The 13665-nt window shown below is 40.1% G+C and overlaps 2 protein-coding genes across 2 annotated transcripts in view; one reads left to right on the plus strand and one right to left on the minus strand.

The window, feature by feature from the left end:
* The window catches only part of noc2l (NOC2-like nucleolar associated transcriptional repressor), a 32226-nt gene extending 26978 nt beyond the window's left edge, over nucleotides 1–5248 (minus strand). The window contains exons 1-5 of the mRNA XM_037684904.1: nucleotides 5184–5248; nucleotides 4714–4830; nucleotides 4428–4608; nucleotides 4108–4345; nucleotides 299–389 (exon numbers count right to left, since the gene is read on the minus strand). Coding sequence (XP_037540832.1) covers nucleotides 299–389; nucleotides 4108–4345; nucleotides 4428–4608; nucleotides 4714–4830; nucleotides 5184–5203 — 647 coding nt within the window. The 5' untranslated portion in view covers nucleotides 5204–5248. The remainder of the gene's footprint in view (nucleotides 1–298; nucleotides 390–4107; nucleotides 4346–4427; nucleotides 4609–4713; nucleotides 4831–5183) is intronic.
* Nucleotides 5249–5629: 381 nt separating this feature from the next.
* klhl17 (kelch-like family member 17) overlaps nucleotides 5630–13665 on the plus strand; it is a 12388-nt gene continuing 4352 nt past the window's right edge. The window contains exons 1-8 of the mRNA XM_037684906.1: nucleotides 5630–5695; nucleotides 8131–8389; nucleotides 9014–9135; nucleotides 9221–9442; nucleotides 12479–12595; nucleotides 12716–12929; nucleotides 13055–13199; nucleotides 13410–13577. Coding sequence (XP_037540834.1) covers nucleotides 8176–8389; nucleotides 9014–9135; nucleotides 9221–9442; nucleotides 12479–12595; nucleotides 12716–12929; nucleotides 13055–13199; nucleotides 13410–13577 — 1202 coding nt within the window. The 5' untranslated portion in view covers nucleotides 5630–5695; nucleotides 8131–8175. The remainder of the gene's footprint in view (nucleotides 5696–8130; nucleotides 8390–9013; nucleotides 9136–9220; nucleotides 9443–12478; nucleotides 12596–12715; nucleotides 12930–13054; nucleotides 13200–13409; nucleotides 13578–13665) is intronic.

Raw genomic sequence — 13665 nt, forward strand, 5'->3', positions numbered from 1 at the left:
CTGGTTGATCCACTCTGAGATGGTGCTATTTACGAGACTGAGCTGAAAACAGCTCCTCAGACTGAGGAAGTCTCTCGGATGAGAGACGAAACGTTTCTACATTTTTTGTTGATTTGCTTTGTTTTGGTTTTTTTTTTGAATGTCCAGAGGACCAGATTTAACTTTTTTAGATTTTTCTACCTGGATTATTGAGCATGCATCAGGATAGGGAAAAATTAAGTTAGGGACTTAACAGGTTTTTTTTTTTTTTAACCATCAGAAAGTTGGAAGTTCAGCAGATGTACTGCTGACATCATACTTTTTCTGGTCTTTGTTTGGCTTCAAGTTGAGCATCTTCTGCAGGGCCGCATAGATATCTTTGATACAGAACAGGACCAAAGCGTTGAACACTGCAGAGATTAAAATTATATACACATATGTTAAAACGTTTAGAGAATTAACAAAAAGCACAGTGTAGCATGGTATAAAACATGTCTTTAGGGTTTATTCCTAGACTGAAAATAGAATAGAAAACAGCCTTTATTGTCCCACAGATGGGAAATTCAAGTGTAACAGCAGCAACAGATAAAAAGATGAAAAGATTTCACACAAAAGTTCCTAAATGATAAAATAATATATCAAGAAATAAGATGAACAATATCAATAATAATGTTCAATATGTGTGGGAACATTGAGAATGGCAGACCATTTACAATAGAGTATTATAGGCAGTGTGTGTGTTTTAGCAGAGGTCAGCATGTATTTAATCCTTATTGAGTTTGTTGGAAGCAGTGATGGTTGTAGAGTCTAACAGCTGCTGGGAGGAAGGACCTGTGGTAACGCTCCTTTGTGCATTTAGGATGCAGTAATCTGTCACTGATCGAGCTGTCCAGTTCAGCAACAGCTTCATGCATGGGGTGGGAGACGTCCAGCATTGATGTTATTTTAACTAGAGTCCTTCTGTCTCCCACCACCTGCACTGGGTCAAGGGGGCATCCAAGCACCGAGCTCTCATTACATTCTCATACAGCTGCTGTTCACAAAACCCACTAGATATAGAAAAATAATCTAATTAAAGAGAAAATAAGGAATATTAAAAATGTTACAAAAGTTAAGGTGTACCACAAAACTTTAGTGCTTACAGAAGAGCTAAGTGCAAATAACCTTTAAAAGAGACATTAGACCCTAAAGTGTTTAACACAAGAGCTACACAAACTTGAAATAGGAATAAAAAAAACAGTGTTAACTTCCTCCAGCTATAGATAGAAGAACATGTTCAAAGTACAAGAGAGGAAATGAATCCTCTCAGATTTTCAACAACCAGAGCTGGAGGAAAACTCAGTGAATGTTTACAGGAGCCAAGCTGAAATTAGAAGTCATGAGTATTGACCCAACGTACAAGTTGCTCTGCAGGTTAAAACACAAAAATAAAATAATGTTTCCAACACCTTGGACCATGCCTCCAGTCTCACTTAATTACAAATGTTTTGTTCCATTTTAAAACAAGCAGTTCAGGCAAACCTCACTGATAATGCAACATAGCACACTGGTAATAAAATAAAAAAACCTCAGTTATTCAGGGGTCGACACCAGTGATTTCCATTAGTCTGAGACAACCTATTTTCGTTTCGGACAACCAGATCTTGCTTTGAGGTTGTCTGGTGGACAGTCAAGTGAAACAGACAAAGTTCTCCATCACCGCGACATATTTCAGTCATCCGTACAAATGGAAGGGGGAAAAAACTTTTTTTTGGTACTCTTTTTAAACCCATCCAATCCAGTGATGATACTGGGATTAAACTGACACTTCTTTCAACAAATATCAGGAAGCAGAGCCACAGTTTAACCAGTCAGAGCAGAGCTGGTCGTCCTGTCTGATACACGGCAGGTGTGCGCAGTGTTCCCAGTTTAGAGCCAGACTGCAGGTGAGAGCACCAACCAGTGTTTCCTGCACTATTTTCCAAGGAGGACACCCTGCTACCCTAACTAAAGATGATGACATGTAATAACTTATTAAATATCTGCATATTAAGCATATGTGTTTGTACGTGACCCAACACACTGCAGCCGGGGGAAATACCAGAACTAAAACACCATTAGCCCCACCCAGTCCTCCATTGCCGCACCATTCCCGGGAGTTTTGTATCTAACTTTGTATCAAACATTAATGAGCTTGAAGCGTCGTCGTCATCACAGATCAGTGCAACTTAATGATGTTGGTCTTGACGGTGCAGGTTAAAGACTTCTTACAATGGCAAAGACTTTGTTTCTGCTTTAATCTCTGCCTTAAATACGCTGCGAGTGCCTCTCTTCCAAAGTCTAATGAGGAGGAAGAGAACGAAGAAGTTCCATTCGATCAGCTCCTCAAACAGTCCACCACTCGGTAGCTTGGACATTGCAAGGCAGTCCACAAGATGGCTGACTGAGAACATCTGTATACAGTATAGTGCAATATACTTATTAAATTATATTTTTCTTTTGACTTTTTGCCTTTTTTCTTGTCAAGGTTGTAGACAACTAAAAATGTTAGTGGATAACCAGATTCTGTTAAGAGGTCGTCTGCTGGAAAACCTGGAAAAGGTCCTTACGTCTACCCTCGGTTATTAGTTTCTCCAGAATTTAAACCTTAATATTAAAACAAGGTGAAACCATTTTGTCAAAAAACACAACAAAAGACAGGGAACATTGAGAAATACTCCTGAATACTAATAAAGAAATTACAATAAAAAACATTCCAAACAAAGCTCATAATGTATGATTTTTAAACAGTCGTCTTAAGTATTGACGTTGTCCTTCACGGTTTATTACACGTTTGAATACACAGTTATTTCCTCTTTTTCTCATCAAATATAAAGAAATGAAGAGCGGCTTATGACTTCTGGCCATGGTCTAGTTTCTTGCTCACAAACATCACTGAATGTGCAGTTTGGCAGGTAAACTTATGCAATGAATTACATTATTATTACAGACCTTTGGAAACTTGATTTTTTTAAATGATTTTCTCCCCTAACAAGATCAGCCCCTGGTGTTATAATTAGTTTTAATGGTTCAGTAGGTGGAATTGTTCTCAGCAAACCTGCTACAATATCTTCTACATTGTGTGGAAATTACACTTTCTGAAAACACAAGACGTAAGTGACAGGAAGATTAGTCAGAAACGGGTGTTAACTCTGTCAAACAAATCTGGATAATGCTATATTCCCTCTAGCTGTGCATGCATGGCATGTGCGACGGCTGTTCTTGGATTACTTATTGGGGAGTGGTGGCGCAGAGGTTAGAGAGGTGGGCCTGTGATCCGAAGATCGCCGGTTCACGCCCCGGCCCTGACAACATCAAAATTGTGGGTGGGGTAGGTGAAACGCCCACACTTGCCCCCACCCTCATTCGCCCCACCCTGGGCCCATGAGCAAGGCCCTTAACCCCTACCATGTGCTCCCTAAACAGGTCTCTTGAAAATGAGTTCTCGTGGCTCAATGAGACTACCTGGATAAATAAAGGCTAAAAAAAATTGCTGATGTTAATTTGCCGTCATGACTTGTGGGGCACAAAAACAATGCTGCAATCAATAACATAGACTACAGTACTTGTATAACTCCTAACCTAGAATGAGTCTTGTTCAGAGGGTGAAATGAAAACTTCATTTGGACAAAATACAGCAAACTCTGTTCACCTGAAATAATTTCTTACTCCCAACTACTGTATATCCATCCATCCATACATACATCATCTTTACCTGCTTCTTCCTTTTCAGGTCACGGGGTCACTGGTGCCCATATCCAGCAGTCACTGTGCGAGAGGCGGGAGACACCCTGGACAGGTCTCCAGTCCATCACAGGGACACTTAAGAGATAAACGACCATTCACTCTCTCACTCACACCCAGGGACAATTTAGAGTTACCAATCAGCCTCACATGCATGTTTTTGGTCTGTGGGAGGAAACTGGAGTACCCAGCGGGGAAAATCCATGCATGCACGGAAAGAACATGCAAACTCCACCCAGAAAGGCCCCTGGCTGGGATTTGATCCGGCGACCTGCTTGATGAGGCAGCAGGTCTAACAACTGTGCCACCCAATTACTGTATATAAAAAAAGACACAATTCAACAAACTAGTTAGATGATGACTTACCTGAACTGTCAGCCACTTTGTAACGACACTGACTGTCTCCTTCACCCTTCGTCGTGGCGAGAGCAGCCTTAAAAGCCTGAGTGACCTCTCTGAAGAGACGAGGTGTGGGATCTTTCTTCATAGCTGCTTTCCAGTCTTCAATCATTTTGTCTGTGACTTTGATTGTGTCAGCCGCCATCTTGGACTTCTCTGAATCTTTCTTACCCTTTTCCTCATCCTCCTCTTCAGAGTTGGCTTCCTACATGCAAAACATCACATGCCGTTTGAATATTTCCATTTTCTAACGCCATCATTATAAACACACTCAAGGACAGACTTACCTCCAGTACAGATGGGAGTGTATGGTACATTTCCTCATCCTCATCCTCAGAGGTGTCTGTGTCATCAAAATTTAGGAGTGTCTGGTCGTTCTCTTCGAGAAACTTGTAAAACTCTGGATCTTTGCTCTTTAACCTGGACAGCTGCTCCTTGTGTTGAAAGGCTTTACCCTTCTTTACATTTCTACACAAAATATGGTGTTTCAAAAAGAATCAAATTCATCAGTGACAAGTTTGCTCTTAACATATGATATGCAGTGTGCAAATTATCCTAGGGCACAGAGCTTACATTTTAGGTTTACCGTCTTTTTTAGCCTTTTTAGGAGATTCTTCTTTGGGTTCATCTTCATTTGGGGACTCAAAACCTGACAACAGGAACTCGTCCATACTCATGTCCTCCAGTTTTCTACAACGTTCAGAAGACAAGCTAGTACACGTGTGGACAACATGTAGTACAGTGTAGACGATGCAACATAAGTTGTTGCTGAATGTCTACTTCCCATAGAGTTGTAAATGTTTTTCAAACCACGAGTAAATGGCTTCTTACAGAGATAAAAACGAGCTTACAGTATAAATAACATTAGCGTTAGCCCTCAAGCTAAGTTAGCTAACACAATCACACTACCACCGTAGAAACGTTTAGACTAAACTCGCGAATCTCACAGTTAAGACTGAAAGCAACTAAAATGTTGCTATTGACAATTAATAAAAGTGAAATCTCTTTATACACGCCAGACTAAAAAGAAAAATTTAACATACCTTTTCTGTTTCGCTGCCATGCTGCATCCACGACGTGACACCAAACCACAATACCCAAAATCCTCTGGTGCGACACGCTGAAAAAATTGGTTTTATGTTTCACGGCGTTACGTGTCACTGGTGTAACCTACTCATTCATCCATTCAGTTTTGTTTTTTCATAAATAAATAAAAAGTAATTTTCAGAATTAAAAAAACATCATATACTGTATTGAAAAATTGTATATCCACTTAACTAACAAGTAACACTGTCAAAACGGATGAGGGGAGCGTTCATACCAACCTTTAAATTTCCCAGCCGGAGACCCAGAAGCAAAGCAGGGTTATGATGCCGCACGTGAGGTTTAAATTAAATAATTAGCTGAGTTCACGAGACACACAAAACTGGGGGTCTGAAGAGGATTAGTTTTGCTTTTTGTTTTTTATTTGTTACTGTATACAACCACAATCCTGGGCAAGATTGCAAACCGAAAGAAATCACCGTTGTCACAACGACACCGACGACGGCTGCGGGTAAGAACTGTCTGCGTCTGGCTTCTTGTCAAACTGAGCCAAGCTCGCTTTGCTAGCTAACACGGAAACAATAAACCTTAACAAGAATAATGCTGATCGGCATAATATTTGTGCTTAATATAATGACATAAATATGGGCTTATTTACTACCCACATTTTTAAATGGTCTCTGAAATAAGTTTATGTAGATTTGGTTTTAACTTCAGGCTTAACGAACTGCGTTATGCCCGAAGTTACGTTGTACCCCGCCTTCCGCGAGAGGATGGGAGTAAATATCGAACGCACTTCCGTACTCAGTCCAAACAAAAGGTGGCTTTTAAGGCCGTTTGTGTCTCTTTGATACCAAGAGAACATTTATTGAGATGTTTAGCACTTGCATCACTTAAAATAATTTGTTTGATATTTCTTTACATTTATAGCTTCATATTTTAACTGGCACAGCGGAATAATGTATTTTTGAAGATCGCATTTTCGGCTGTTAAATCGCCACCTTAACAAACTGAAGTCAGCTTTTCATGCGTTTTTTTTCTTCTTCTTCTCTGACGTCAGAAGCTCAAAACGGCACAAAATAGAAGCTTTCTTCATATTTCCTTCCTATACTGTAGTCAGATTATGGATGAACAGCCAGATGATGTACCAACCTTAAAACAGTCTGACTGCGACAGCTGTTAATTTATTTCCCATCACCTCAAGGAGGACACGGTGTGCAAAGGATAACCGCAACAGACGTCCACCGGTAATGATATTACACATTCATTCTTTGCTGCTGCAGCTGATGATAGGTGCTGTTATTTATCATAGGTGTTACGGGGCTGGGGTTTTCTCAGTTCATTAAAGGACTATAATATGTTCATTAAAAATACTAAATATTCAAAAGCCAGCAGTTGTGCTTTCCATCAGTTCTCCTCTATTCTGTTAGAGGCTGTGTGAAAATACAGGTGCAGAGCAAAAAGGATAAGTGATTTAGTTTAACTATAAATCTGTCTCAACCTCTTTTTTTATGTTTCTGTGTCTAGCATTATTCCCAGAGGATTAAGAGGGGATTGTTCCCTTACAGAGCACGGTTGGTGTGTTTTTATGGTTCATTGTGTTTTGGAAAATTATACCCACCCAGAGCTGGTCACTAGGCAGCTGTGATGACATTTGAGATGGTGCTCAGTGGGATAGTAGATGGCGAGTAACGAAGAGAGCCACAGAACAATTGGCAGAAATTGTTCAGACACAGAAACTCTTAAGGATTTAGTGAATTAAGAAATAAGGCTTTATCTGGATTATAACGTATTTTAAGTTTTGATATTGTGTCGTACATTTTGGACCTCAGATGAGTCCATAGTCTTTCAAAAAGAGGCTTGCAAATTGGAATTGATCATCCTGGATTGCATTTTATTTAATGCTATTTTCATTATTCATTCTGGCAAACACGTAAATGAATTTGGTGTGAAAATTATGAATCATTACAAGACTTTACAACACTTAACTGAGGAGCCGAGCCACACAGTATGACAGTCCGTATTAGTATGATGGTTTAGGATATACAGAGTGTTGCACACTTATGTGAGTATTGATCTATGTATGAAACTGATAATCTGATGTTTGTGTTTGAACAGGTTATCTAGTGCATTTGTCTGTTACATGACTAATAGTAAAGACTATCAGATCATCAGCATTTGAGACAAGATGAACAGGCTTGGGGGTGGTGTAAGCAGGAGGTCTGTCATTAGTTTTTTTGTGTTGTTGTTGTTTTGATCAGATCTCAGCTGTGAACTGCACTTGAAGTTGAGGCATAATTTTGTTTGAGTAAGGATTTAATCTAGTGTGATTCCAAGCTTTTCTGCCTCTGCTCTTATTGATTACTGGTTGTTGTTTTTTTCTTGCCTGGTTTTGTAAGGCATCAGAGCAGAACATTCAGTATATCTGATTAGAATTATAATGCATGTTTTACTTAAATAGTTTTTTTTTTCTAGATGAGTTTCCCCTCTTCTACTGCTTTCTGAATTCAATCAAAATTCTAACATATTCGTAAAATAATTTCCTAGATGCTTGTAATAGTGAATACTGCAATCCTGTTGGATGTTTTTAGTCAGAAGATGCAGTTAGAAAGACTGAGGCTGTTGAGCAAATGGATAATCTGTATTGATTTAATTAGCAGATCATTCAAAGAAAAAAATGCCTTTTGATTCTCAACTGTCAACATGAGGTCTAATCACTACTGACTGTGTAAAAAAAAAAAAAAAATCAAGTCAGCACTTTGCATTGTAGACCACTGAGATTTCTGCCATGCTGGTCAGACCTCATGTCATTGCTGACAGGATGGAGACTTGAAGTGTGACAGTAGATACAATGACTGCTCACGGTATCTGTCAAATCAACTGCCTTCTGTTATGACAAAACAACATTTTAATTGTTTAAATGGTTTTTGTTTTTGTGTATTTCAGTTGCTCAGTGTGCAGCCCAGACAGAAGCCCACACCCGCAGGCACCATGATGGAGGGGGGCATGCAGCTGCTCAACCGCGATGGGCACAGCATCTCGCACAACTCCAAGCGCCACTACCATGACTCCTTCGTCTCCATGAATAGGATGCGACAGCGTGGCTTGCTGTGTGACATTGTGCTTCATGTCTCCAACAAAGAAATCAAGGCACATAAAGTGGTGCTGGCATCTTGCAGCCCCTACTTCCATGCAATGTTTACTAGTAAGTTGCATAGATTATCTACTTTAATGCTGCGCAAATATTCTGTTGTGGTTTTGCTTTTTGTTTTTCCTGAATGTAGGACGGGCTCAAACAGACTTTATTTGTTGTTGTAGTTTTGTTTTTTATGTATGAAATGAATTCCTTTTTATTTTTAACTTCTTTACATCACCACCGCTGTGTGTGCCTGAGGTACAGGTGTTCAGACAAGTTGTACGAGCCTCGGACTTTCTCCTGACACCACACTTTGTAAGAAAATGGTGTCATCTGTTTAGGTTTCATCTACTAGACTAGATCTAACTACTGATTTAAAGCATTTTAACCAAAAAAGCTCGTCAGATGTGTTTTGTAAGTTAATGACTGCAGAAACGGTGCATAACTTCTTTGCATAATTCTGCTGGAACCAGGATGGGGAGCGAGTTTAAATTTAAGAATTTGAAAAATGTCACTCAGTTTAAACAACTGATTAAAATGATTAAACTAAATAAACTGACATTTCGCAGCAGCTCTGTGTACATTTGCAGCCGTGTCGGTGTAACTGAACTGGGAGGTGATTTTTATCAGCTGGAGTTTTAATAAGTTGCAACTTGGAGGAAAAAGTTCAACTTCTCTTGTCCGGTCGTGCAGATGAGATGTCTGAGAGTCGACAGACCCACGTGACCCTTCATGACATCGACCCTCAGGCTTTAGAGCAACTGGTCCAGTACGCCTACACAGCAGAGATTGTAGTTGGAGAGGGCAACGTGCAGGTAGGGATGTTTCTGATTTAATAACTCACGTTTTGCCAAATGAAGCAAACTTAATGCTTTTTACATGAAATGACATTCTTCCCAGACATTGCTTCCAGCAGCGAGCCTTCTTCAGCTCAATGGGGTCAGAGATGCATGTTGCAAGTTCCTTCTCAGTCAGCTGGACCCTTCCAACTGCTTGGGCATTCGGGGTTTTGCAGACACACACTCCTGCAGTGACCTGCTCAAGTCTGCACACAAGTACGTGCTGCAGCACTTTGTCGAAGTCTCCAAGACAGAGGAGTTCATGCTCCTGCCGCTAAAACAGGTAGGGACTAATACTGTCTCTGTCTTCAGGCCTTTTCTCAGCAGGGCATGATAAACTAGTGGTCAATTTGTGTAGTGGGAAAATAAATCAAGTTGGTTTTTGCTTACCATAAACTCAACACTTTATGTTTCATCACAATTACATAAGAGCTCATTAAATGGACGCAACTTTGCTGTAACTTCTTCAATTGGTTCTAGTTCTGCCGTTGAACTTGTATTACTTAAAAATATCAACCACTATAAATAATTGATATAAAATTATCGAACCTGCAATAAATAACTTGGACCTTGCTACATTTCCCACACAAATCCTGCATCTTTTAATTCTTCCACTGTGTGACCATTGTCTATTTATCTGGTACTTCATCTTAGCCAAAATATCATTTACTTATCTATGGCTCAACACTCCTGTGCTGATCCTGGAAGTGGTAATTAAGCAAAACACAGCTGTTCTTCTGTTTGTAAAGCAAACAAATGTCCTTTTCCTCTGACATATCAGTAGGGGTTTCTATTTTTGTCTTTAGTATAATGGTCTAAACTTATTTAAGCTGGGGGTTTAGGGAAAGCGTCTATCTATCAATTAGTTCTGTGTATTTTTTCCTACAGGCCTGGAGCTTATAGCAGCTTACAGTGTGTGCTGTTAGTTTGTCTGTCAAATTAGCAGGTGAAGTATCAAGCTGCTCAGCAACCATCTGATCAGACTGGACATTCGATGCTCTTTTCATACTGGACTAAAACTTGATTTGCATTTTGTCCCCAGTGGAAAAGAATAGTATCAGTTCTTGTGCTAACTGAGCATGTCATGGAGAGTTTTTTTGTCTCCAGCTGAAAGATGGAGACGCTGGTGTTATCAAGACTGCATTAATGAAGCAAACCCTGAAATAAGAGTTTTACTGAAAGGATAACTGGTAATTACTCTGTCACACTTTACAGGGTGGACTCCAACAGTTTAGGTAATCATGATTAAAAAAAAAAAAAATTCTCAAAATCCTCTTTAGACTGGTGACCTGTCCAGGACTCAGTTTATGTCTCATTTTGTGAGGCTCCTGTCCCACTACAACAGGAAACATCTTTAATGGGATATAATGTATAACATTATTTTCCTGTTACCAGTAGAAAAGATTAATTCTAGTCAATTTAGCATGTGGAAGTGTTCAGTGTTGTCCTTGAAAGTATGGTACAGTGCCAATGCAGTGAGTCAGGGTTAGGTAAGATTCTTCTGGCAATGAGAACACAGTCAATCCTCTTGATTTAGTTTAGCAGGCGGGTTCAGATTTTTATTTTGTAACAGTTTTGGCATGTGTTATTGTGCTGGTAGGATGGTCTTACAAAGAAAGCTTTTTCATTATAAATTGTGCTTTTTCGTATTTGCTGTGTACTTTACCCTTTAATAATTAGAACAAATCCTCCTCCAGTTCAACATAAACCTACATTTATTCAGGAATGTTTTCTCACTGGAGCCCAATTTGTAAAGAGAAAAGGTTTCTCTGCATTTTGGTCGATGCACAAGATGAAACAATGTTGAGATTCAACAATGACATTTCTTGGCCTAAATTTTATTTTTGTGTTATTTATTCTATTTTTAATCTCGCACAATGTTTTCTCTTTTTAGTATCATCACAATATAGTTAGTTAGTTCATGCCTGGCAGTAATTTGTTGTTTTTAGGTTTAGGACTGCTGCTTCACTGTCATTTTGTAAGGAAGAATTATATTATTTTAAATACAATGACATCCTTTCAGATGCCTGAGTGTTTCAAGGTGATAGTGGTTTAAAAAGTAACAAACATCCACTGCTGTCTCTTTTACAATTCCTAAATATAAAAAATATATAAAAATAAATAAATAAATGTATATTAATAATAATAAAAATGAAAGGCAGGCAGTTCATAGAAGCAAATCACCAAATTTCACGATGTTTCTGGTCTTATAAAAGCTTGTGTGTGTGCTTGTGCAAGCCATTAAATCAGCAGCTTAAGCAAACTGAAGTGCATTCTGGTAGCTTAAAATGCAGTTTTATTTAATTCTATTCTTCTTTCCTTTGGCTTTCAACCTCATTCTGTTTTGAGCCATGCCGTAAATCTGCACCACATCTGAATTTATGTACTGTCTGCGCTAAAGGAGTCTGAGCTTACAGGACTGTGAGATATGCCCCATATTTCCCTTCATCGTCTGTGAGGAAAGTGGAGAGGCGTGACAGGATTGTGACTAGTCAGCGTGGTAGATGTTTCTTTAATGCAGCATGACACGTGTGACATTTTGAAGCACGGTGGCTGCATCATAGTTGCTGTGTGTGGTGCATGAAGACATCAACATGTAGCTTTGTTGTACGTGCTTCCCAGATTTCTGTTGGCATCCTCCAGCACAAGGACAGTTTTCACAAGTGCAAACGGAGCTACTTCTGTCTTCCTCTACATGTATGCACACTTTGGTCTGTTTATTTGATGCAGTATGTTCACTCAGCTGTAGCTTTGACTGCAGGGTGGGGCCGCAGCAGTGTCTCTCTGTGTGACGGTGGATTAGTGGAGGCTGTGGTCCTCTGATGCTGCTAAGTGCTGCCTTGATGTGGCTAGGCAAAATGACCGCGCAGCAGCTGGCTGCTCTGTTCCCTTCCAGCCTCGCCAGCTTAGAGCTGAGCTGGGATCAGTGCCAGGCAGTCTCTCAGACTGCTGCATTTGTTGTACCACAGATATGCACAAGTACTGTAGATAAAAGCGTTTAACAACTATATACAGACCATAATATAAAACAAGACTTTACATGTGCAAATTTATCTTGTTAAGACATGACTGACTGAACTTGAGGGCTGTTTTAAAATGACAAAGCAAAGACGGAGAGAAAGCGGTTTAGCAGAGATTAAATTGAACACATGAACTATGACTTCAGTTAAAGCTGTTGATGTATTTGGTGAAAAACTATTGTAGTTTAGTTTTTGGCTATATTTGAATTAAATGCAGTGAAATATTTTTTTTAAGGTGGTTGATATTTTAGTCTCTGAACAAAAATGGCTGCCTGTTCTTCTTTGTCATGTACATCCAGGTTCTGGATTTGATCTCGAGTGATAATCTAAATGTACCTTCTGAAGAAGAGGTGTACCGAGCCGTGTTGAGCTGGGTGAAACACGATATTGATGGGCGCAGGCAACACGTACCTTGGGTAAGACTATGCTCACCTGTCAGGTTGTCTCAACACACATTGTTCTCTGTTAGCCAGTGTAAAACAGTTTATGCTGTTCTCTTGACCATAACTCACTCCCACACCCCTCCGTGCTTTCAGCTGATGAAGTGTGTGCGGCTGCCGCTGTTGAGGCGAGACTTTCTGATGAGCAACGTTGATACTGAACTGCTGGTGCGTCACCACTCGGAGTGCAAGGATCTACTGATCGAGGCTCTCAAATACCACCTGATGCCTGAGCAGAGGGGAGTCCTAAGCAATAGCCGTACGCGTCCACGACGCTGTGAGGGTGCCAGTCCTGTGCTCTTCGCCGTTGGTCAGTGTGCCCCTGAAGGTACCCATTAGGGTACACTTAGAACACATTTATCTCACGCTTAGCTTACATATTTAAATGTAAAGACTGCTTAATAAAGTTTGTATGGTGTTATATGTTTGGGTCAGGTGGTGGCAGTCTGTTTGCGATTCATGGAGACTGTGAGGCGTACGACACCCGGACGGACCGCTGGCACATGGTGGCATCCATGTCCACAAGACGGGCACGAGTAGGTGTGGCAGCTATTGGGAACAGACTTTATGCTGTTGGAGGGTGAGTAAATAAAAACTATTTTGACCAATTATCATTAATAAGCCACCACCTATTTTTTTTGCCTAATCTGTTGGGGGGGGGGGGTGTTGTTGTTAATATTAATAGCATGCTTGTTGGCGTGTTTGCAGTGCATGCCATATTTCCTCACATAGGATTTTGCCATCATGTTGCTATGATCCATACCTTTTACGTTTTCACTTTTTACTTAAGATATGATGGTACTTCTGACCTTGCAACCGTGGAGTCCTACGATCCCATCACTAATGCCTGGCAACCAGAGGTTTCCATGGGAACAAGACGAAGCTGTTTGGGCGTAGCTGTCCTGCATGGCCTGCTGTACGCTGCTGGAGGTTATGATGGTGCCTCCTGCCTCAACAGGTACACACGGGCGTACATTTTTAAAATAAATACTGAGTATCTCATACTCCATCCATCCATCCATCCATCCATCCATCCATCCATCCAT

Source organism: Nematolebias whitei, chromosome 11, assembly GCF_014905685.2.
Source record: "Nematolebias whitei isolate Nwh7 chromosome 11, NemWhi1, whole genome shotgun sequence".
Lineage (NCBI taxonomy): Eukaryota > Metazoa > Chordata > Actinopteri > Cyprinodontiformes > Rivulidae > Nematolebias > Nematolebias whitei.